Consider the following 26898-nt stretch of genomic DNA (forward strand, 5'->3'; position numbering starts at 1 on the left):
AGGAATATTGAAACAGAGACAAAGGAAGAAGTGAGTTAAAAATCTGCAGCTTTTCTCTGTTGCTGGCATCCTTAAAATGAGAATAAAAGTAATCCATACTTGGATGAATGATGCACATCTTATTTTTGATGTGTGTTTCAGTCTTAATGTCTTTTCAGCTTTGTTTCCCACCACCTTTTCTTGTTGTTCTATGAAAAACTTGTAGATTATTTCTTGGGGAACACAGTCAACACTAACGGACAGACTCTTAGCCCAGATTCATACAAACACAGGGATTCAGAGCATCTGTATGCTAGATCTTTTTGAATTTTGATTTTACTGCCATCTCAGAATTTTTTTAAGTGTCCTCATCTACCATTTCACAAACCCCTCTTTCTCTCCAAAGAGAAAGGAAGCTAAATGAGCCACATCTGCTTCAATAAATAGGCAGTCTAGCAGCTTTTTAGAATTCTAAAAATAATTCTTGGCAGGACTGGTCAGCAGCAAAAAGCAATTGATGTGATTATTTCATTAAAATAGGGAAGTCACTCTTTCTAAGATACTGAAAAGAAATCCACATTGGCTTTGCCTATCCATTTTTGTTAGGATAACATATATATCATCTTGCAATATCTGACTGTCATATTACAGTCAAAAAAGTTTCTGCTAATCCTGTAAAAAACATTTTGTCTTCTTATATTGTCAGTATCCTGAAAAATATGTAAGCAGACTGCCATAATATTTGCTGATTTAGCACATTGCAATGTTTATGTTTACTTTGTAGGTTGTTGCTCGATAATAATGGGGAAAAGATCAGTGGAATAAAGGCATTTCACAGGAAATAATGATCAGTGCCACTCACCTGCCAGTGGAGGATTATATTCCAGATCAAACCAAGGGTCAGCTTATGATTTCCATCCACAATATCGGAGCTCCCTATATTTACCAAATCAACCTATTATTGAAACAAAAAATAATTGCAAAATATTAATAACAAGCATAAGAGGTTGGAAGAAGATTAAGGCATAGGCTAAGGTAAATTTCCCATTTGTTTTCTGTTGTTCCATAAACATACAACTCACATTTTATAAGTGGCATAATTAATGTTCTGGAAAAAAAGAGCAGTGATCTGGAGTTCCTATTCTAGTTACAGCATGTTGTGAAACACAAAATGAAAAGCAACAGTTATAATTACTCAAATATCTTTTCTATTAAGCTTCTACAATTACAAATCACACAGAAAAACTACTGTACTCTGCTTTATACTACCTTACATAATATAATTTTCTGAATGTTAACACACGCATCTAGACACTGTAAGAACCTACAAACCCAAGACATGATATACAAAAATGAAAATATAACTTAATTTTCCTTAATTAAATTTAATAATGTATAAAGAAATATACAGGATGTGTTCTGGCATACAGATAAAGCAGCGATTGTGATCTAAACAAGTCTTTTCCACAACAGCTCATCCAGTAATGTTGTTTTCTATAATTTTATAATGCATTTTCAATTACATAATGCATCATTATTTGCCACCATGGAATTTTCCTTCCTCCCATGGGAAATGATCCTTCACCCTCCCTCACTTTTTATACTATTTGAATAAGGAAGCCAAACTCAGGGTTATAAATAGAAGACTATAAGCTGTCCTGCACATTTGCATAGAATTGACTCTAAAATTTGCATCCTTGCTGTTTCATAAATTTAATTTTTCATGGTCAGAACTAATTTATTTTTTTATTGCAAAGTACCCCATTCCTTCACAAACTACATTCTGCAGTCTCTAGTGCAGTTCTGAAGTTATTGAAGTTGCAACTACAAATTGATTAAAGTTTTGTACTCTCAAAAAAACTACTTCATTTTAATTTTTGGGGTTTTTTTCAATGCATCTTTGTATAGGTTATTTTTACAAACCATAAATAGGATATTTTATTAAGAACCCTAAAACTCTTAAAGAGCTCTCTTTCCTTTAAGAAATCCACATTTTGTACTAAAAGCACATGAGACTGGCTATTTATTCTAAGCATCAATGTCTTGGAACATTTCCCAAATGGAACTCAGACTTTAAATGCTAAATTTAAAATGGAGTCCCTTGCAGCAATGATGCCCTACATCATTTATTAGGGCAGTGCCTGCATATTCTGCAGACCAAATCCATTTTTGGAAGTGCAAGCCTGAACACAGAGCCCATGTCTGTTTTACTGAAGCAGAGGAACACAGCCCAGTTTGCCACAGGGAGGTCTAAGCCACAGTCCTCCACCCCTCACATCCCCCACGCTCCCTCTTCAACATGATTCCTTCTCTTTGGGAACCAAAACCCGGTGATATGGATTGACTGGAAGCAGCAGCATTATTTCGTGGTAGCACCCAAATGACTACAGAGCCTCAGAGCAAAGATGGAACATACCAGCAGGAAAATCTGGACTAGTTATAGGCTTTAATTCACTTTAGAACCATTGATTTTGCATTCCTGGAGGCCCTGAGAAATAATTTGTCAAATTGTTGAAGCTTAAGGAAACTATTTCAAAAGCAGGTCTTTGGACTTCATATTGACATATCTTTATATACACTGTACCAATTTTTATATCATTTACAAGGTTTTCATTGCATGAATATAATGGCCACTGGATGACCACTTCACTTTCTAAAACAATGTTTCTTCTTCTTTCTTCTAAAATTGGAATATTCTCTGTTTTCTTCCCAGATTTCAAAGGGACTTTCCAGATTTGTGTTCTGGAAAATGAGTGAAGAGCACACCAGTGGGTTCATCGGATAGGAACTGAATACTTCAAAAACTATTTTCTATGATTATTTGTAACAAGCTATGCAATCAAAACCTTCTTGTATAGTGTGAAATAATGTATTGATTATTTTTTCCCAATAATGTCAAATGTTGTCCATTTTGAACAATTAGAAGCTTTTTCTTCAGTTTATTTCCATCAAATACCATCAAATAAAAAGAAAAATCAAGCTGGAGGTCTTTATGTCAATCTTGTAGGGTCACTTTCATTTATGTACAAATCTTTAGGTGGATTACCTTAGATTTATAAAATCAATAACTTTATTCAGCACTTGAAATCAAGCATTAGTGAACCTCCTACAGCTATCAAGAAATCCAATATAATTTACGGCACAGAATACATTTTCTTTGTTTTGTCACCTCTTACAGTGAAGTTTAAGCAAGTGTTATAGTTTTTTTTTTTTTTTTTTTAATTTATTCTTGAGGAGAGTTATGATAAAATTAGTTGGCCTGAGGAAATGTCTGCTAAAATTATGGGTCCATTAGAATGCCTGCATAAGGAATATGAGAATATTTACTCAAGAATGATTCACAGGATACTGGCTTGAAAAATCAATCTTTACAAAGTAGAATTGAAAGTGATATTGATATGATTAGTGTTTTGGATCATGAGAGACAGATGTCTTTGAAACTTAATAAAAAAAATATTGTAGGAAAAACCTTGGGTTTTCAGGGTTCATAGTTGTCAGAGATTGTGAGTAAATATTTTGATAGGCAGCATCTTGTAACCAGCTATGTTTGACTTCTTGTATTTAACTTTTAAAAAATTAATTTAAATACCATTCATTCGAATAAAATCATGCAGGTTGATATGGCTTCAGACAGCATCCATTATAAATATATTAGCCAAAATTTGCTGGAAGAGGATTTTAAGCTCCTTAAAACACATTTGACCCTGATGCTGAATGGGAAAGTATCCAATCCACATTGATCAAACTGCTTTGACTCCAGTACTTTTATACTATGGACCAAGGTGTTTGATTCAACACCTAAAAAGCATTTTGTGCTAAAGCATTCTGTCTACAGGCTGTTCTGAACCTGTCTGCTGAATACTTACATTATTTCTCTGCAAAACGTGGATTGCTTTGTTGACATTGTTCAGAGCATGAACTCTTGTGGAGCCCTTTTCTTTTGCCTACAAAGAAAGTAAACCAACTTGACTGTCCATAATCAGAACATAGAGTACACTATATGTAACTCAAATCTTATATTACACCTGTAGTTTTCTATTTCATGGTTTTATGAGAATAGAATATTAATATACACTGTGCTTATGCAGCTTCCCAACATGAAATAAAGTCAATTGTGAAACAAACTGGATCCATGGTTAGAAAGTAATTTTCAGTGAAGGAATCATTGAAATGCATATAAAATTAGCTCATTCCAGATTCTTTTTATCACAATTAGTTGTCTTCTGCATGGTAAAATTTAGGAACATTGCTATGGCAACTAAACAGATAAACATCAGTTTGTTTAATATTTACGTACAAGTGTATTATCTCTGGATTTTGATTCTCAGTCTCCCAGCCTTCCTATGAGAAGATACTGTACTTACAAATTCCAACCAGGAACACAAGAGGAGACATTAAAAAATGTCTGTGGCTGTGTCACTTTCCAATTTCCAGGTTAATAAGAGCTAGCAGTTCTCTCTTTTCAGACAAGTACAATCAGACAAGATGGACCATGTGTATGACATTAGAAAACCATTCTAATTCTACACATTAAATTAAATTCCAGCTAAAATCCAGATATCTAAATGAGTCCTGTCTCAGTCTTGTCTCTCAGTGCTACTCTTAGTAAGTGTATCCAATAAAGTAGAATATTTTAATTCAAATTATAGGCCTTGCAAAGTGTTACTGTCTAATACAGCTCTCAGTCACAATGTTTCCTCAGTTTCAAATGAAACTAAAACCTATTCAGACCCCTAAAAATAGTTTCCACAGGTTCTCATCAGTGGCAGAAATTGGTGAATATCAACTACTACAATAATCACAACACTAAGACTTCAATATACAGTAAATGTGTTACAAAGCACATACAAGTTTTTGGCCTGTAAGACATTCCAGGAGCTCCAGAAGTCTTCTTCCATCTCGAAAATCATTAAAAAGGTCTTCAATGTAACGTCTTCCAAACTGAAATGAAACAATCACTCTGGTTAGTTCAAACGCCAAAAATAATAATTAAAAAAGACAAGAAAGCTGTAAAAAGCAGTATCAGAATATATATGGAATATAGGACACAAAGTAAAAGAGGAAAATACATTTAAGCTCATAGGATTCTTACACGTATATCTGTCTCAAACAGGCTTCTCTTGTTTAAGAGAAAGTGATGCTTACTTTATTTCAGGTACAGGTCATTATGTCAAAAAATAAGCCAGAACTAAATACTAATATATCTAGAAAACAAAGAAGACTTGACTATCAAGGTGTAAATCAGCCACAAAAAAAAAAAAAAAACAAACAAAAAAACAAAAAATAAAAAACCCCAAAAAAAACCAACAACAACAAAAAAAACAGGGGAAGAGACATAAAATTTTGAGTGCTTAGTATGTTCATAGGGCATGGAATTGTAGGAGATTGGGATTGTAGCCTTATTTCTCTAGGTGACTAACAGACAACTTACATTTGTATTTAGCATCAGTAAAAGATGAAAGGAGATACTTGTGATTTTTCCCTATATGACAATGTTTTTTAAAAAAATTACTTTTTCTAAAATTGAAACCAAGTTGCTGATCTGATGCTTTGACTAAAGCATGAAATATTAAAATATAGACATAATTTTTATATTCTAGTCACTGAACAAGGTTTATGTGCACCTATGAATTTTAGATATTTTTCTATGCATGAGATATTTTTTAGATAATTTTGTGTGTATGAGAGCTATCGAGAAGCACAATAAAAATATTTTGTGCCATGCAAAATAGATTCACATGTCCACATTTTTTCTAATTTGTGAAGTTTGATGGATGCTTTGATTGATTTGAGAGCAAGTGTCTGTATTCAATTTTATAGAATTGATGCCATGATGATCTACATTGCACATCTTCCATTATAGAGAAAACATTTGCTTTCCTGTCAGCAATGTTGTTCTGGTATTCACTGCAACCTTCATTAGAGCTAGCTGGGAATTTTATGAAAAATATATTTTGTTAGAAAGTACCAATTCCTTTGGAAGGTTACTAGAACAGAGGACAGAATTAAGGGCAGTATCCAGCTCCAAATAATTTTTTCTCATCAATACATAGTTATAGGTACAGCACTGACTTGAGTGGTAATAGCTATTCTGCCAATATTCTCTCTGATTGCTCTTTTGAAGCAAAAGCTCCTTTCAATCCCTTCTTTTTCTGGTAAGGCCTTGTTTCTGTTTCATGGAAGAAACAAATCCACAACATCACAAATATCCAACAGCAGTGGGAATCCTTGTTTTCTAGACAGTTTTGACACCATGCACAACCCATTCCAACTAAGCTAATTTCTATTTAACACACAAGATGCCATTTTATTAAATATCTGAAAACCAGTACTGAACAGATACACATATGATTTACCTGCACTACTCATCACCATGAAATATCTATTTAAGTAAATATGCTCAGAAACTTTATTTTCTCCCTCACATTTAGTATAAGAAATGGTTTAATAAAAATGTTTTACATTATGGGATGAAAATCATGTGCCATTATGTGAGTCAAGTCATGTACAGAATTCCTGAAGCTGTAGGACAAATTTAAAATTAAAACAGAGACCTTATTTTGTTCCCTAATCTTGCAGAACAAAAGTCATTTCTGCAGAGGGGGATAAAAAGTTCTGTGCACTTTAAAGAAGCTTTCTCACATTCTTTGGAAAGTTGGAGTGATCAATAGGCCCTTCTGTAACACTATGAAAGAGTTGTGCCCATAATGCTGCTGGATTTCTCTGGGAATATGAGCACAATGACATTTTGACAATAGAATACAATTATACTGGTTTGCGTAGTTCAGGAAAAACAGAACTAGCTTGTGTCTCTGTCTTTCCTTCTTTTTGCAGCATTTAAGGTACTCATAACATTTATAGGGAGTCAAAAATTCTGCTTAACAAATAATATGTTGTTTTGGGGTGGATTTTTTTAGAAAGAAAATAAAGACACAGCAGAGTAGTGTCCCAAGCAGGACATATTAATTACAAATCTATTACAAGTAAACCTTAAACCAAATGTTTCATTGATTTTTTTAGGGTGTTGGAAGTATACCTTCTATTAATCACAACTAAAAATACACTAAGGCACCCTACACTACTGCCACACATTTAATTTTAAACCTGAAAAAGGTTGTTTTTTTTTTTCTGGCAATGGGGTAATTATGTCTCCTTCCTCAAACAGATTGAATGTCTTAACCGGATCAGCATTGCAGTAAGTCCTGAGATACAAAGGGCTCAAAGCTGCATCAGGTAAATTTATCGTGTCATTGGAAAGTGTCTCTTAACTCCAACTTTTGAAAACAGTGGAAAACCAAGCATGGCTTGCCAAACAAATACCTCATTTGTTATACACTCTTGCTGAAAATAAGATTTTTTAAAAGATTTTTTAGGTTATGACCTAAAACCTAAAACCACTGCCCTTTGCGCAAGAAAATGTTCTGAAGGCTCCGCTCTACCTTTTTTTATACATATTGATTTACTACTCACCCTATATTACAAACTTATCCAAAACTTAAATTTAAAGAATGACCAGAATAGTTTCCACCTGAATTGTTGGTTCTCACTCAATTGTCTTTCTTTAACACCACAGTGATGGGAGAGATGGGGGAAACAAAAAAGAGTAGAGGACACAGGAAGCACTAAAGATATTTGAGGTGTAGAACAAGGTGACTTTTCACTAGGAGTAGAAATTCCTCTCTAGAAGCAGAACAAAATTAAAATCTAAGATAAGATTTGATAAAATCTGAATGACTAGAAAGATTAGGGATTTAAGTATATGACACTTTTATATATAATTTTAATTTATTGTCTTTGAGTGAAATAAAGACGAAAACACAAACTGTCTTGGTTAACTGATAGAGCTGTTGGTTGCAACTGCTTATCTTTACACAGAACAAGGGGACCTGAAGGAAATCCAAGTTGTCTATTTTAAAAGAAAATTACCAAAAAAACCCATGATACATACAGGAAAAGATTCCTGTTTTATTGTGGACTAAATTAACCCTTTAACTTAAATAATGACTGAGGAAATGAATTCACAAATTACACTGGTATGGAAAAAAATCCCAAAACTACCCTATACCACACCATGGTCAACTACATACGCTGTAGTCTTAGAACTATGTGGTACTGTACAGGTAACATGTGAGGGAAATGTGGAATTTGTGGTAAAGTCTTCCCCTAGGCGTTGTAAGGAAGTGAAGCATACTTAGAATATTCCACATAGTAACTCAACTGCATGTACATATTCTAGAATGCTTTCAGTATTAAGATTAAAATTATATCTCCAGCGTGTTCCAATCTCAGACAGGAACTGAAACAAACAATTTAATACCAATGAATATTATCTAAAAGCCACAAAAGCTTATGAAGAAGATAAAAAAAACCAAAAAAAAACAAAAAAAAACCACCACCACCAACAACAACAAAAAAAGGAAAATCAGGAAATAGACTGAAACAAGTTGTAATTGCAAATTTTTTGGTTTGAATACATTTAGGTATCTCAAAACATCAAGCTTCTTCCTACTTATCTCACTGCTGCCTACTTTCATTGTCATTCCTGTGTTGTTTCCAAAGACTCTGTAATAGACTTCATTGTCTCTATGTAAATTTTACAAATAAATTTTATCAAACAACTAAATTATTTAATCAGCTTATTCATCAGACATATTATGGAGGAAGTTAACGTTGTGGGAAGTATTACATGAAAAGCTGGTATTCTGTGAAACGCTCTCTATCCAGAGAAACATGCAAGTCAGTCATTATTAAAGAAATACAGAGAACATAATGAAATAATTATAAAATAACTTGCCCAGAGAAGGCAAAAATACATCTGTTCATGAACATTGGCTCTCCAAGGAGTTAAAGCCCCCCCCAAAAAATTGATTAACATAAAACTGTTAGCAGTTTTATATTTTAGAGTAAATTAGCAGAGGCAAATTCTTCATTAAAGGACAGTGGAGCAAAGGGAAACAGGAAGGGGAGAGTTGGAAAGAGAGGGGAAAAGAAAGGAAGAGACAAATGTTGACTAAGAACAAATGTTGAGGTTAAAATGGGACCATGGTGTGTTGCCTTGATTTTTAAAAGTGTTCTGTTTTCTTTTATAGTTCTTTTAAAAGTTTTAAAGTTCTTTTAAAAGTTTTCTATGCCTTTTGATGTTTACATATTTCTACTGGAGTTCTTATGCACTGTTCATGTAAATAATGATTGGTTTGCATTCTTCTTTGTGGGAGGAGAGAGTTGATGGACTGTTGGTTTGACCAGCGTGGTTGGAGACGTGGCAATTTCATCCTCCAATGCACTGTCACTTTTGGAATTTTCTATATTGCAAGTTCAGAAATTTAGCCTTTTCCTGTTTTAAACTTCCCAAGCTTCTGTGTACTCATTTTGTGTCCAATAGTAACAATGGAGAGGACATGAGGAAGTGGGATTGAAAGCATTCCTCAACCCCAGAGGCTGTGGGGATGGCAGGAAAAGCCATCACAAATGGGGGTTCCTTAAGCAAAGTTGTTGCAATGGACAGTTTGCAAGGAAGAATGGAAGGGTTGATTATATTATTGACTCTGGAAAGAAGTTCATGTCCACTTCTATGAGAAAGAAGTGGGGAATCTTGTGATGAAGATTCCCAGATGCCCCCAGCCAGGTGGAGGAGAGGGATAACCAGGATTACTGGGCTGTGTGGATCTGAGGGCCTGGCATATCAGCCCCACACTGAGCACCAGAAAGATCTGTTCTAAGTCCAGTTTGCTGCTAAGCCCCACACAGTTCACTCACTTCCCCCACCCCAGCCACCCAGTGCCTAGGGAAATGGGGCTTGGAATCTTTTAGTGGGTAGTGAGCAACTGTATTGTGCATCACTTGTTTTCCTTGGGATTTACCTGTATGGATTTTGGGTTTTATTTTTCAAATCATTATTATTATTATTATTATCATTATTATTATTATTATTATTATTATTATTATTATTATTATTATTATCATCATCATCATCATCAACATCATCATCATGTCAATTATTAAATTTTTATCTCAACCCATAAAGTTCTCCTTTTGATTCTCTTCCCTGTTCTGCTGGGAGGAGAAGGGAATGTGGAGTAAGCAAGCAGCTGTATGGTGCTTAGTTACCAGATAGGCTTAAACCACAACAAGCCATACATTTTTCTCCCACAAACATGAAGGATAGAAATGTATTTCTATTTCCTAATATTCATAAACATGCCAAATTTCAAGCAATGAGTCCATAATAACAGCTCCAGCAAAATACATTATAACAGAAAATTGAAACACAACTGTTATTTGAAGTTCTTTAATAAGCATACATTTTTACTGTTTCCTAAAAATGTCACATAACAGATATATATTTTCACATTTTTTTAAGAGAAATTACAAATGGTAAAAACTTGGTTGAAGAAGACATCTCTGACTTTTCATTTTCTTTTGCAGACAAATATGCACTTAGATTACACTTTCATTTGAGGCAGACTAGACTGTGAGAAGATTATTACAGTAAGACAAGTTGGATTTTATTTCTTATGCATTTTACAGCATCATTGGCTTATTATTATCAGTAAAGATTGTTATTTAGTGCATCACAACAAGATTGGAAATCTAGCAACTATCAGCAGATGAAGAGAAACAGAATTAATTAAAAGAGAAAAGGCACTCTAAAGACAGAGAATTCAAGATTCATCATGGCACTAGGAAAAAGATTTAAGGTTATACTAGGTGTACATAAGAAAGATCAGCTTACAATAAAACTAACAGACACAGAAGCCTTTCAGACTTTTAAGATGGGGAAACAACAGAGATTTGACCTTGGGACAAGACCTCTGACTCCATAAGGGACAGGAAACCTGGGCTGCAGAGCCTGGAAGGGAGCTGCAGCACATTCCACCTGTGCCCCCAGCATGCAGGGCTATGGAACAGAGAGGCAGAGGTGCTCTGCAGTTTGGCCAGGACCTCAGAGAGCTGACTGTAATTAAAAAATTTGAAATAAAAGGTACAATCCAGAATGGCAGAAGGACATAAGGCATGAGTCTTTAAACAATTTTTTCAAGTAATTGTCTCAAGTTCAGTTCATAAGTCTCTAAATTTTGTTGAATAGGTGTCAGTATGAAATTTAGTTGGCTAACAGATGTTACCCTGAGTACGACTTTAAAGAATCAGCCTTTTCTTGCAGTCAAAATATTTGATGTTTTACTCTGCAAAACAATAAAGAAATTATATTGAAAACTGCTCTCAACAGATCTTTTAAGTCAGTTTTAATAAAAGGAGAACTATAAATACTTGTTCTTACTCTGCTAAATATATTAAAAGTTCAGTTTCTCTCTCCAACATCCTTGCTTCTGGTTTGTTTAGTTCTGCTGGGAAGTTCATCAAAGTGACTGACATTTTCTTTCATTGATGCTGGATTACTATTACAGCGGAAAAGGATATTGTCCCACTCCAGAGAGAAGAAAGATGCACTAGGCATTGTTTAATTAGGCCTTAGGTTCATGGACTCATGGGAAGCAGCAAACAATAACTTGCCAGCCACGCCATCCTTCCTCCCTTCAGCATTCTTTTCCCTGTTAGAACATGGATGCTCCCCTTCTGCTCCAGCTGAAAGTCTGTTGTGTAATTGGAGGTCAAACACTACACAACCACTTTGCTTCCTTACTGTCATGGATCCAATCTTTTTTCCCAGGATTTCTCTTTTTTTTGCTTTCTAACCTAATTTTTCAGGGATTTATATAGAGGAGTAACTGACAGGCACCACTATTTTAGAAATGATTGCTACTGACCAAGTGAGAGGAAGCTGTACCACCTCTCCTAGAGAAGCCACGTTATCCTCCCAGTCAAAGAACCAAATGTGCCTTTCAACAGGGCAACAAGCACAATGCCTGCAGCAGGTCCAGAACACCCAACACTGCCTTAAAGAGGGACCTGAGGCAGGTCCTACCAATGGCAGCTCATGCTCATGGACAGGACACACACTCCCGGAGTAGAAGCTGGTTCCATATACAGACCCTCAACTTCAGTTCTTGTAAAAGTGTATTTTCCCCTCAGCACAGTCAGTCTATTTTTCTAGTGTCATTACAGACAAAAACATTTGCATACACCCAAATTTCTGAGGAATATTGTGTTAATTTCATTCTAAAACAAATCAGAAAATATAGTTTTAAGTGCCATACATTCCCAGAACAGAAAAAGAGATACATTGACACACACAATTACGCTAGTATATCTACCCATGTTTCATTAGCTCCCAGAGACTCACCTCTAAATTAAAAGTAATAAATGTGTAATTTTAAATATTTTAAAGGAAACAAAATTTGTTTGGCAAGCAGTGGGTGTTCAAGGTTGGCATCTACTGCATTTCAATTAAACAATGCAAAGCTTACAGGGATACACAAAACAAATCTGGCAGCACCATTTTTCACCAGTTTAATCTAGCCAGAAAATGTCATTGAAGCATTTCTTATTTTGCAGCATATGATATTCAAGGCCATTAGGAATGGATGACTGGCAATGGCATCAAAAGAAACCTGCTGGAAGTGGGAATGAACATACACCCAGCAAGTTCCTACAAGAGTTGAAGAGTGAGTTATCAATTCAGTCAAGGACAGGAGCTCTTCTTTTGACAGGATAACCAGCTTCATGCAATCTAATAATTGACTGAAATGAAGTTGTTTTTATTTTCAAGTATAAATATAATTATGTTTCCCACTCTGCAAAGAGAGCTATAAAGAAGAAAACTACCATAAGCTAAAAACTAATTTTATTTCTAGCCTTATCTCAGATGTAATTTTCAGTAGAAGATGGAATATTAATCATATTTACATATTTGAGAACACTTGTATTGTTTTAATTTACAGTATTTAGGCATTTTTGGGTGCTGTAGTGGGTATTTTACCAGCATTTTTAAACATTAGGAGCTGAAAAGATTAAAATGCAGGGTTTTTGAAAGAGCCAGCCCACTGACTCTCTCACCAGTGGAGAAACACAAACTGTATCTAGCAGGTGCCAAATGCAACAATTTTGACTAAAATTTTCATTTAAGAGAGAAACAGTACCACAGCAGACTGTTCCAAGAATATTTGTTATTCAAGTAATTTTTTTTCCCCTACACATTATTTTCTGTTATTAGAAAACAGAATAAAAGGGAGTATCTTCAATCTTAATGAAAATAACAAGCTTTAGTGCAAAACCTCAGAGAGCAGAATAGGATTCTGAAATTTTTGCCTTTTGTCCAGTGTTCTGAATCTTAGAGAATAACTTAATTTTTACACATATGAAGATGTCCTTTCTGTGTTAGGATTCTTCTCTTATTGACAGACAGGCTTCAGCAGCACTTTCTTCATCAGTTTAGAGCTTAAATCTTTGCTACACAGACTACAGAAGGTGTATAAAGGTTAGGTGGAATTTCAAAATTTTATTTTGGAATCCCTTTAGGTACATAATATTTGAAAATAAATAAAACAGACCTCTTCTACTGTCTATACTTGTAATAGGCAAATATTCAAGTTTCTAAATAGGTGCAACTGTAATTTAACCAGAAAAGTAATAGCAATTTTCATTAATAAGAAAACAAATAGAACAAATTCCTTATTTATAAAGCATTGCTATTACTTGAATTACAAATGCTATTTAAACAAGAGACAATCTTGATCAATTCTCCTCTGACTAGGATGTGAAACAGGCAAATGTGATGTACCATTTGCAGAAAGGCTTTAGCAGGAAACTCAGTCTGACTTTACACAATGACTCAAATACTGGTAGTTCCATTTGTATGTTTGGAAAGTGGTGGCACTGTCCACCAAAACAGAGAAAGTACCTTAAATGGGCAGCTGAGTAAACTGAGTCATTGTAGCACATCATCCAGTTTGTTTGATTTGACATCACCCACTGAGAAAGTGCAAAAGCCATGAATTCTGACATTTCCTGCCATGCTTCTATTCCCACTAATTACTGGGTTAGGTTTTGGGGTTTTTTTTGTCTTTCATTAACATGCCTTGAAGAAACACCTGACTATTATTTCAACAAAAATCACAAAGGAATGATGAAAGGGAAGTAGGGTATCAACCAGAAAATGAATAAGTAATGAAATTATGTATTTAAGTCTTTTCCAGTGAGCAATCTTCCTGAAGAACAAATGCAATTTGGTAGCCAAATAAAAACTAACCTCTTAACATATCTGAGATAGCATTGCTTGCAAATATATTTTTTTTTCTTCCAAAAGTCTTTTCATTGTCTCAACTGAACCTTTAGTACTGACTGTAAGTGAATGATTCACCCTCCATCTTTAAGTCACAAGTCATTTAATCAAACTTACAGTATTTTCTGGCACACACACACAGTTATTCCCTGTCACCTTGTCAATTGGGATAGTTAAATTAAGTAAAAAATTATTTTAAATATTGCCATTTAAATCTGTAGCAATGGTAAAATCTATGCCACCACATCTGAGCTGGCTGGTGATCATTTTCACTTGGTGAAAAAGAAGGGCCAGCATTTATTTATCCAGAGTGAAGGTTACTCTATTAACTGCTGTTCTGTGTTGAAGCCCAGCTGAGCAGAAGGACTCACTGCAAGCACTACAACCAAGGGCTGTTCTGGCACTTCCCCTACAACCACTGTTCTTATTCCCAACAAGCTTGTTTGCAGTAAATGGGATATTAATTTAAATTACATGCTTAAAAGAGCAAATTTACCCCCTCTGCTTGAGCTCAGGCAGGAGTTTAAAATAGATTACTCAATTTTTTTCTCCCACCTGGAGAAGTCAAGCATAGCTTTAGAGACTGAAAATCTGCCTATAAGACTACATGGCTAAAAGGATACAGTTTTCACACATAGTGCATTCCTTGGCTTAAGTTTTTTTTAATATATCAACACATTTAGTGCATTACCTAAATGTGAGGAATTGGTCACTATTGAAAACCAACAAAAAAACCAAACAAACCCAACAATTTTTTGAACTTCTACAAAAAATCAGTAGTCAGCAATAGAGCAATCTTCTATATGTAAAAAATCAAGAAATTCAGAATGAATTCCTAGAAAGAAAAAACAGCAAGAGGATGGTATTTGCATGGGAACAGCAGAACATTTTAAGACACAGTGAAACAGCAGGAAAAGAACAGAAGTAGAAAACTTCTAATTCAAATTTACACGTATAGCAGCCTGCTAGCCTGACAACCGGCCACCCAGGATAGTGAGTGTGGCACCCTTGCTCAAGGCTGCAGCACCCTGAGCTCTGTGACAGCCATTCTCTCACTGCCACCAGACCAGTCTGCTCCTCATTTCACATCCATTCTACTTCACACCTCACAGAAGTCATGAGGTCTGTTTTCAGATTTTAAAAATGGCCAAAAGCCTGTTATAGTTGGGTTTTACATTATCTGATAATGTAAGCCCATGACTCTAGCACTCTTTAAAACCTCAGGTTTTACTCCCTCATGTTGGTACCAATACTGCTATCTGGTATGCTCAGGATATTGGCAAGAAGGGGAAAAGAAAGGAAAAAGTATCTTTGTTTCTTCTCCATATAATTATTTTCCATTTTTCTCTTGGAATGCTCCTAATGTAAATAATGTATGCAGTTAACATATATATTACATAATTTTCTTACATTGAAAAGAATATAGATTTTCCATTTTTCTTTCTCTATACCTCATCAAATAACAAATAATTGTTTATGTGGAAAATCAATGAAATGATAACTGGTCACAATATTAGAAGACATCTTGAGTAGATTCTGAGTTGATATTTCTATGAGTTCTGCACATTATTGTCTGTAAGCAGGTTCAAAATATTTGTTATGTTTAACAAAGTAAGTTAAACTGTGTTTAAGCTACCAGCAGGTAGCATGCACATGCACCTTAAATCACCACAAATAATTATGGTAGCCTAACAAAAATGATTGGCATATGCTTCCTTTGTAATATCTGTCAATAAATAGCAAAGAATCTCAAGGGAAATTATGTAACAACTTGCATTTGTGAATCTGGATCCCTTTCCATAATTAATAAAAACACCAACATAGGTTGAATTTCTCTTTAAAAGCAATCATTAAAAATTGACTGTAGCAGAGAGAATAAGGAAGAAGTAATGAGATTTTAGCTTGCATTTTAGTTGCATTTTCTGTGTTAATAATTTATGAGTGGCTCTAGAAATCTATTTATCTTTTCGTTGGATTATATCACATGTGCCCATCAGTTAACTACGTATCTATAGATATATATCTATATGCACACATAAAAATGATAATGTAGGGTTTAATTTAATCTTAACTGTTTGCATGTCACTCTTATAAAACTAACAGAGTGAAAAAAGCAGCCCTCACCCTGAAACTACCCACCATTCTAGAAATACATCACAGCAGCCTGAAGACAGTGAAATGAACCAGTACACAAAAGGTACCACCCATCTCCTCATGGAAAACCACATGTAACACCAGAGCTTGGGGAAGATGGTTTTGGCTTCCTGAATTGAAGCCCACACAGCTCAGTCTCAGAGACTCAAATCTGCAGTCATCAGGGCTTAGAGTGTGACATGGAATTCCCCATATCATTCACCACAATCTTGACCAGGGAAGTTCCGCACATGCGCTGCAGAGCTTTCCATCTTCCAAAATCAGAACCATTGTCTGAAACTGAGAAAAGAGTATCCCCAAAGACATCCCTCAATGCGTAAATCAAAGCAGCAAAAGAGAATAGACATGGGACAAATCTATTTTTCGACTCAAAAATTCCATTCAACAATTTTTAAAAGAAAACTTTGATGTGAAGGAGACTTAGAAAAAGACTTAGAGCTGCATCTCTTTTAGAAGAATTCTGGGCAACACCCCCACTGCAGATGGCACCACCCTGTCACTGCCATCTGCCTATAGAGCAGTATCCCCAGCAGCAACAACAATATTTTGAGTCATGCAAATCCTCACACATTAAGTGCCCTGGGAACACAAAGAGGAACTTCTGTAACATGGGCACCCTCCTTGATTTGCCTAGGCGAGCTTCCAGTGGCTGGTCCTGAACAGCCTGCAGGCCCACACATCATTCATGCCAGGACTAATGCATAAGGGGACACCATGTCTGACTTAGCACACTCTTCTCAGAATTACTGGGCCTTTGGGAAGTAGCTATGCAAATACCAGCACAATATATGGGTAGTGTGTGGACATGATGTATGTAACACTGAGAGGTTACTGTGGGTTACACAATGCACGGGTTCACACAATTCATGATGTTCACTCAACTGCCGCTATGAATGTTAATCAGATATTCGGTCTCCAATCCACATCAGGACTAATTAAAAAGTGTTATTTACTGTAGAGTGTAGGCTTGCTCAGGCAACTGCCTGACATTAATCAGCCCTTGAATGTTAGAATTTAAACCAAAAATATGCAAAAAATTTATGAGTAATGCCAGTTTTGTTTAGTGTCACACACTATTAAATCAATGAGGACTAAATGAGCCTTTATTCAAAGATACTTACAAAATAAATAACTAGTTTTCTGGAGTTCATTACTGCTTTCAAAATTTTCTGTTACTGTCAAAGTCAGGAAATTTTTCATGAAAGTTCTAGGAAATGTTGCTGGTTTACTCCTACTAAATTATTTAAGCCCCATAGAAAGACACCCATAACGATCTGGGGACAAATGTTACCTTGAGATTTCCATTTTTCCTGGTATGGAAACAAATTTTGTGAAAATTCTGAAGTATTTACAGATTTTTATTAATTTTATTGAGTATTGTGGTATTTTCTGTTTAAATCTCTTTTGTATGAGGACAGATATTTTCATACAGTCTATAGCAATAGGATAAGGGGTAATAATTTTAAACTAAAAAAGAGGATATTTAGGCAAGACTTAAGGAAGGTTTCTTATTACAGTTATAGTGGTAAAACACTGAAACAGATTATGTGATGGATGCCCCACCTCTGGAAACATTCAAGGTCAGACTGGACAGGGCTGTGAGACACATGGTTTGCTGGAAGTTATCCCTGGTGGGAGCTAGACGACCTTTAAAGATCCTTTCCAATTCAAATCCTTCTATGAGTCTACAGCACTGAAACAACCTGAACATAAGTCTCATCCTAGAGGGAGTTCTGTTATGACAGTGTCCTGGTTTCATCTGGGCAGAGTTCAGTAATTTCTCCTCAGTAGCTGTTACAGTGCTGTGTTTTGGATTAGGAATGAGAATGGTGTTGATAACACACTGATGATTTGGTTTTTGCTAAGTCATGTTTATCCTAAGTCAAAGACTTTTCTTTTTGCCTCATGCCTTGTCAGCGAAAAGGTCAGCAAAAGAAACTGGGAGGGAGCACAGTTGGGACAGGTGACCCAGGAAGCCAATTGTGCCCTGGGTTGCATCCCCAGCAGTGTGGGCAGCAGGTCAAGGGAGGTGCCAGAGGGATATTCCACACCACAGACCGTCATGCCCAGTAGGCAAACTAGGGGGAAGTTACCCCGAAGAGTGGTTGATCTGGTTTCAGGAAGGTGGGGTCTTTACTGGACTTTCATGTGCTGTAGTTCTAAATAAAGTTTGTGGAAACATGAACACAAATATTTAAAACAGACTTTGTTCTTAATACTTCTCAGTTCCACTTGAAAGAATATAAATTTGTGCAACAACAAGTCAGAAAAGAAATTGTAAAATGCATAAAAATGATCATAACTGCAATAATTAAAAGAGCATAAACAGATTATATAAAGAGCACTACAGCAGAACCACAATTGTTTCCTATTTTAAAATCATATTTACCTGCTTTTAAGTAGCTCAAATCAATCTACAATAAGTTGAGAAGATATCAGTAATCAAAAATGCATTTTGAAATTTATTTTTTTTAATAATAATTTGCTATTCATTCAAATATGTGTTCTCCTTCTTACATTTCTTCATTCACTGGAATTTCAGGAAAACTGTATCACAAGAGTTCCAGTGGAAAATAACTTGATTTTGAGTAGACTGTAAATAGTTTAAAACTCGTACATTTAAATGCATGGGAACCAAATCTCTTGCAGTAATCTAGCTTGTGTTAATTAAGTCCTCCTTTAAATTACTATAATGTTTATAATCAAAGCTCACAATTTTGCAAAATTGAATGTGCTGCCTCAGCTAAAAAAAATATGCTGAGTATACTTCTATTTAGACAGCTATGAGATTATATAGTGCTTCAGATTCTTAAAGGATATTTCTTGTACAGCTAAGTACAATCTTAAGATCACCTTTAATGTGCATGTGGTTTCACATCCATGCAGAAAACATGGTAAGACTCGCTTCATGGAAAGAGAAGATTGGATAACTTAAGCACTGTAAAAGAGTAGAATCCAGAAACCAGCAGAACAAGGGACTGGTCAGTCTTCCTTCAACAAAAAAAAACGACCTTGAAGATCATCTAGTTCTGATCCCCCTGCTGTGAAGAAGGATACTCTTCATTAGACCAGGTTGCTTAGAACCCCATTCAACTTGGACCTGAATACTTGCAGGAACTGACCCTCTACAACTTTTCTGGGAAACCTGTTCCAGTGCCTCACCACCCTCACAGTGGTATTTTTTCCTATTATCTAATGTTAATCTTCCCTATTTCAGCTTAAGGCCTTTCCCTCCTTGTCTTATCACTACATGTTCCTGCAAAAAGTCCCTCTCCAGCTTTCCTGTAGGCTCCCCTCAGGTATTGGAAGGCCACAATGAGGTCATCCCAAAGCCTTGTGTTTTCCAGGATAAACAATTCTCTTAGCCTTTCACTGTGGGAGAGGTGCTCCAGCCCTCTGATCATCTGTTGGACTCCCTCCAACAGATTGATGTCCTTCCTGTGCTGGGATCCCAGAGCTGGCTGCAGCTCTGCAGAGGGGTCTCACCTGAGCACAGCACAGGGGCAGCATCACCTCTCCTGGCCCTTTGGCTGCAGCCCAGGACACATTTGACTCTCTGGGCTTCAAATGCACACAGATGGCTCATGTCCAGCCTCTCACCACCAGCATGCCCAAGTCCTTCTCTGCAGGGGTGCTCTTAATTTTTTCAACCCCCAACCTGGATTGACATGAGGGGTTGCCCCAACACAGCTGCAGCACCTTCCACTTGGACTTGTTAAATTTCATGAGATTCCCATTGTCCCACTTCTCAGGCGTGACCAGGTCCTCCTGGATGGCATCCTGATCTTCAGGTGTGTCACGTGCACCACTCAGCTTGAGGTCATCCACAAATCTGCTGAGGGTGCACTCGATCCCTTTGTCTTTGCCATTAATGAAGATATTAAATAGCATTGATCCACTAAAGAAGCTGGAGAGGCCTGGGATAAAGCCAGCATGTGGCAGATGCACATGCAGAAGGACATGTTCCTTCACTCAGGAGTTAGCAAAACTGTGTAACCTGTTGCAAACAGAAGGTTGCAGATGCTAAAATTGACTTGCATTCAAATAGTTACTAAGAAGCTCACAGAAGAGACATTCACTGAAGCTTATTAAGCACCAAAAACAAGGGGTGGATCAGAAAGTCTTTGAGTTGTCAATTGCTAGAGCCTGTGAGATTATGGGGAAAAAGCCAAAATATGTACTTGGTCTACTGATAAATATTTTCTTAATATTCTGCTTTTGGACCTTGCTGAAGACAGGACACCCAGAACAATTTTTTTTTTTTCATATGTTTTTTCTATATTTGTGAAGACCTTTCCTATATTTGTAAGTGAAATCTGCAGCTGACCATATTTTTTGCTAAGGGTTCTAACCTAAGGCAGCATTCTGGCCTAGTTTTGGCACACCTTTACTTGTGTCCTTCAAACTGCCTTTGAGGATGTCACATTTAGGGACCATATGTAGCTTTTTCAGTATATACATTCCAGTGGCCCAGCAAAATCTGTCTTGAATACTGCATTCACTTTGAAAAACTTCTATTCTGTCAGAACTTCTAATACATTCACATTTTTTTATAATTTCTCAAGTTTCTCCAAGCAACAGAAATTGATAAAAATTCTTGAGTTTTTTAAAAATCAGTAGTTTTCAAATAGGCAGCCAAATTAAAATAATCTCCAATATACATCACAGTAATTCCTAATTATTTTGTGCAACAGAGCCAAAATGTAGTCCTTTAAAAAAAACCCCAAAACCCAATATTATTTTGCCTTACTAAATATGAAACTATAACAAGAAAATGACATCTTGGAATCTGAGTATTCTCAAATACTAAACTCTGTAATTATAAATATTCACATTTACATAATCATTTGAAAATCTTTTGACAGCAAACTACTATGCCAATCTCCTTCTTGAAAGCAGGATCTTAAAACTTGAGGTATTAAGTAGCTGAAAATACCAAATGTAAAAAAACCCAAGTTTTATGTCATCCCTCCAGTCCTGAAGTCATCCCAAATATGACATCTGAGTATCTGTTCTATTCAATATTCATTCAGAGAGAAGGAGACTATAAAAGAGGTTTGTTTCATTCACCATATGAGTTCTAACAAATTAGTGTTACCTATTATGAGGCTTTGAAGAATATAATTATAAATTTCAACTGTTTGTGCCAATGCCTTTTGAAGACAAACTTCCCTCACAGCTACTAATTGGCAATATCAAAATGCTTCAGAAGAAAGCAAACTCATCCCTTCTATGCAAAAGCCCTCTCCCCCTCCAGAAACCACCTACAAATCATAGTTCTCATCAATCAGTGGAAAAGAAATATATAGCCAGCCAGCATTTTAATTTCTACAAGAAACAGCTCACCAACATGCAACAGCCAAAAAACACCAAAAAAAAAAAAAAAAAACCAAAACAAAAGCAAAAACAAACAAACAAAAACAAAAAAAAAATTGTGGAAGAAAACAAGGAACCAAAGAGAATTTGAATTGTTTGGAAATTACTACAACAGACACGAGGCTCTCCTGGGTGCACTGTGATACCTTTCTGACAGATAATCCACTGGCTGTGTAAAAATATTGTACTTAAAATACTAACATGCATGGTGCTATAACATTATGATACAAATGTTTAATTGGGCTTTATTAGTATTAGCATTTTCTAGTAAGCCTCTGGCATCTGAAGACTTCAAAGAGTACAACCATGTTTTCCTATGCTCAGAACATGTGCACAAGAAGCAGTGATCACTGCCTTGAAAAGTCCAAAATCTAATTTCAAATAGCATTAGTTTTCTGATGGCTTACTGTTCTTTGATGGAAGCATATGCTCCTGAAAGCCAGCTTTTGGCCTTGTGTTCCTGTCAGTACTGAGAACTCTGTTTGCAAGTAAGAGGCCTATTTTGATGACTATGATGATTCCAAGCCAGTTGCATGAAGGATCCTATCTCAATAACTGCAAGAAATCAGGATGTTTTCCCTTGGATAGGGACTCACTCCAGTTTGAAGTCCAAAGCTTGAACAAAATATTTGTATGAGAGTCACTTTTTAAGTTAATGTATAGAATTAGTTTTACAGTATTTCATTCATACCTGAACACACTAATAGAGTCCAACTGATCTTTCACATTTTCTGTAGAACAATAACACAAGTGAGAGAATGAAATACTCTAGTTCATGGCTTGAATATTATTATGAAGGACTTTTGGCCTATTATAGCAGATCTGTATCAGGAAGCTGCAATGACCAAAGCCCACCCTTCTCTGAATAAGCCTCCTGATAGGAACTTTGGACTGTGAGTTGGCCACTATGTGGGAACTTGAGATAAAAGAAAGGCAATGCTATTGCCCAATTATTTCATGTCTAGAGAGATGTGAACAAGGCTGAGGGAGAAGAATGTATTCACAAGAAAGCCAACCCTAGAAACTGCCCTGAAAATCAGCTGTGGCTGGGTTCATGGTAGGGGAGGCCATAATCCACAGGCTCATTTGCTGAGGCCAAGCTTGCACAGACTCCCCACAGCCAAGGGGGAAGGTGGAGAAATTTGGGGGTGTGGCGTAACTTCTGGTCAGAGGCAGTGAACACTCATCCTCCCTTACACAAACTGACCCAGTTGTAAAATTCACCACTCCAGGAAGGCCACATACATGGGACATTCATGTGAGAGGCAATGAGGAGGTGTCATAAACCATCAAAGACCCCCAAAGCATTCCCCAGATTAATTCCTGAGGCCTTGCACCAGATGACTGGATCTGATGCAAAGTGATGCAACAGATTCAGAGTCTGTTTGCAAGAAACACTGTCAAACTTGCTCCCCCAGGGGAAGCATTCCCACCTGGCCTGAACACACATTAATCCATTGAACTCTTTATGTTTTGTGAGAATCTCACCACAGAGAAAATCAGAAGAGGATCAACAGGAGACCATCAGGATCCATGGAGTGGTGATATTTTCTACTTAATCTGTCTGTCACTCTCTCTCCCGCTCACTACCTCTTCTTCTACTGCTATCAATCTCTCTACCTCACATTTACTGCTAAATACAATCCATACTATTGGCTTTGTCATGTGGTATTCTTTGCACTTGAATTTGGCCAGAAACACCTCCCTAAGAATTTTAATAACCAGACTTTAACAACCTATAACAGTTTTGACCCTGTAAAGGTGCTACGCTGGTTTTACTATATAATTTCTGTAGAGGAAAGGCTGTACCTGCCTTTAGAACTCAACACCCCAACAAACATTATTTTTCTACTTAGGCAAAGTAATGCCAAGGTTTTATGCTATTTTCAATAGTAAGGGCTATTCATAGCCTTCTATTTTGCCTGTACATTGCTTCTGTCTGAAGTTCTCTTTGATATATCCCACATCCCACAGCTACTTCATTTTGCCTTAATGATGCAATAGTAATTGAATTCACTGAACATGCATATTAAATATTATTCAACTTCCTCCTTTCTTGATTCAGCTTTATTTTTTTTTTTTTTTTAGTCCGTTCATTGCTTTTTTGACATAAAAAAAATCCATATTGTTTTTCTGGGATATAATATATTAATAGAAAATGCTGCCTAAATTTTTGGTCTTTTTTTTCCTCCCAAATGTTTGGCAACTTTTTAGTATTGCTACTAAAAGAAGACAGTCTTGTCTCATTCTTGAGTTTACTGAGAGCAGATTCAAAAAGCATCTGCAGTGTGCATTAAAGGACTATTAAAAAATATCCCAGACAGTCCTCATAGCATTAAAATATATCTACTTAGAGGAAAAGTAGGTTAAACACACACAAAACTACACTTCTTTTACTGAGGTCGATTCCCATATCACTTGAAAACAACATATCTTTTCAGGTCAAGTTTCATTTTATAAATGGAAAGTGAAACCTACCCTATTCTCTATGGAGTGCTCTTCTGACAATAACACCAATTTCACCCTCAGATTTTTTTATTTCAAGATTATGATGGCCATATAACCTGAATCTGTAAATTATGTAGCAAAATCTTAATATGGCTGGGTATCTTAACATAATTTTTATGCACTTAGAAGAATTTAAAAGCTGAGTGTTTGGATCTCCAGAAGAGGACCATGTTGATAAAATGGGAATGCATTTGAGTTGTAGAATCCCCACCTTTAGGGGATTCAAATTATTCAAAAGCCCCACACCAATGTCTTCTTCAACAAGATACCTGACATAGCCTGGGCCCTGGACCTTGAATTGAGCTGCCTCAGCAGTTTGGGGCAGCTCAGACTCCTAATCTGGCAACCTTTTTAGAGAGCAGAATAGAGAACTAAAAATTCCATATATAAATATAAATATAAATATAAATAAATCAATCATATATAATTTATAAAGAACTAAAAAAATTCCAGTGGATCTGAAGATAAAAACTTTCTAGGGGTTACCATGAAAAGTGAGAAGGGAATGAATAATGTATAAATAAACTGAAGAACAGCATTTTAAAATAATTGAAAATTGAGTATTGCAAGGGCTTTTAAAATTAAGTGTTTCTAGATTGTTTTCTTCCAATATATCTTTAAACTTCTGAGAAAATAAATATATTCTAATGCTCTCAATAGTGTTTCTTCCTCTGTTCCCATCCATGACACTTTATGAAGCAAATATCTATTATACGAATACCCTGTTTCTGAGAAATACAAAATGCTTTAAATTCATTCTGTGCAAAACCTGAAGGTATCTGGGTCTTTAAATTCAGACTTAAAATACTCAGCAAACTGAAATTGTGAATATTTTTGACTAGGTGAGAAGAAAGGCATTTCCCCTATTGTCTAGCTGAATCAAATGCTACTTGTGATGATGACAAAGTTTCTTAGAAAAAAAATAAAGAATATCTTTCAACCTTCTCATATATGCTGCAGTTACTGTCAGATTGACCTGTTTGTAACATCTTAACCTAAAAACTTAACTAAACAGTAAACATCTACAAAGATAATTTTTAGGCTTTTAGTACAATAGAATTATAAAAGTCAGTTGATCCAGAAATGAAATGATACGGACCACAACTTTGTTCTTTCTAAGAGCAAGGTGGTGGTGGTATTGATCAGTAATACAAAGTCTGCAGCGGGAATGGAGTATTTGTGCCAGCCTGAAGGATATTTTTTTTTCCTCTCCCTGCTAGACAAGTTTCAGTAGCAACAAATCTTTTGAGAAAAGAAAGAGAAGCAGTTCTTTACTCAGTGTGCTGTAGCCTAGTGAACAATCCCAAGAGGTGTGAGAAGGTTTTAGAAAACACAATATTCAGCTTTTTTTCTTTTTTTTTAACTTAAGGCTCTTTTAATATTTCATTAAAAATAAAACAGTGTGGTTTACACACATACACGTGAGGTATTTTATGCGTGGATTTCTATGCCATATAGAACATTAAAGCCACTCTCTCAAAATGCATTGTGACACTACCAGGGAAAGATCACATCTTCCAAAAAATAAATCACTATAGAACAGCAGTAGATTATCATCCCCTAATCATAATTCAATCTGGAGTGCAAAGAATTTAGCTGAGGTAAAGTTGAAAACTTTAGTTGTCAATTTTTTTGTTTCCTAGGTTTAAATCTATGTTGGATTTCTTTTCATAGGCAAATAGGAAAAGCTGTTTGAAGTGTTTAAGCTGAGTCTTAATAGAAATTCATGCACTTCTGAGACATGCAGATTGAACTGTGGTAGTAAGTAACATTTTAAAGGTCCTTGATGAATCAAAGATTCTGGAAACTGTTTTTGCAAAACTATGCAGCTTAGATACAAGGACTTAGCTTCATTAATTCAAATGAAGTTGAAGTTCTTTCATATTTTAATAGGCAATTCTCAATGGAAACACTTCCAAAAGAATGGAATCAAAAGGATTATTTTTAATAAGACACATCATTGGTATTGGTAGAGGTCATAGATAATCACCAAGCAAGCATACCACTGACACTATTTCCAGGGATTGCAACCATGGTAGGTCTCAAAAAACTGTACTGGAGTCTTCATCTAAAATCCTTACTGAAGGCACTGTAATACTGAATGTGGGTTCAGGTCATAAATATTTAGGTGAAGATTTCTGGGAAGCCCATGGAAGATCTGTCAGCAAAAGGACAGACCTTTCATTTTTTCATTCTTGGTAATTTCACCACAGCAATGAATGGACTTGGCCAGACAACAAGACAAAAAAAAAAAAAAAAAAAAAAAAAAACTTTTCTGGTAAAAAAAAAAAAATCTTCCTTACCTTAAAGCACTCAAGGTACCAGATTGTAAAAATTACAAATTAGGCTTAATTTGATCAACACATAGAAACAAATCTTTGCATTATCTTTTATGAAGTCTTACAGGAAGCTCTTAATGGACAATTCCACTACATGTAGAACCAAGAAACTTTGCTCCCTCACTTCTTTGCGCCAGTTTCAGTGACATAGGTCAGTTTCTAAGTACTGTCCCTTAATTACAAAAGGTCTTGAATAATATTTCATTAAAATAACCCACACTAAGATAATCTTTCCACAATTCACAAATGTATCTAAAGTAATGCTTTCAAAAATTGGAAGAGTCCTGCAATAATATTCCACCTGCCAAGCTTCTACCCACAGAAATTCAGATTTTTGGATTATAATTAAATCATTCTGAAAAG

At 35.7% G+C, this 26898-nt stretch overlaps 1 protein-coding gene across 14 annotated transcripts in view; it reads right to left on the minus strand.

Annotated features, from left to right (window-relative positions):
• Positions 1-26898, minus strand: part of DMD (dystrophin) — a 1151138-nt gene that overhangs the window by 783000 nt on the left and 341240 nt on the right. For all 14 annotated transcript variants that reach the window (XM_077781657.1, XM_021553010.3, XM_021553014.3 and 11 more), the window contains exons 3-5: positions 4828-4920; positions 3846-3923; positions 842-934 (exon numbers count right to left, since the gene is read on the minus strand). In XM_077781657.1, the coding sequence (XP_077637783.1) occupies positions 842-934; positions 3846-3923; positions 4828-4920 (264 nt within the window). The remainder of the gene's footprint in view (positions 1-841; positions 935-3845; positions 3924-4827; positions 4921-26898) is intronic.

Source organism: Lonchura striata, chromosome 2 (genome assembly GCF_046129695.1).
Source record: "Lonchura striata isolate bLonStr1 chromosome 2, bLonStr1.mat, whole genome shotgun sequence".
NCBI lineage: Eukaryota > Metazoa > Chordata > Aves > Passeriformes > Estrildidae > Lonchura > Lonchura striata.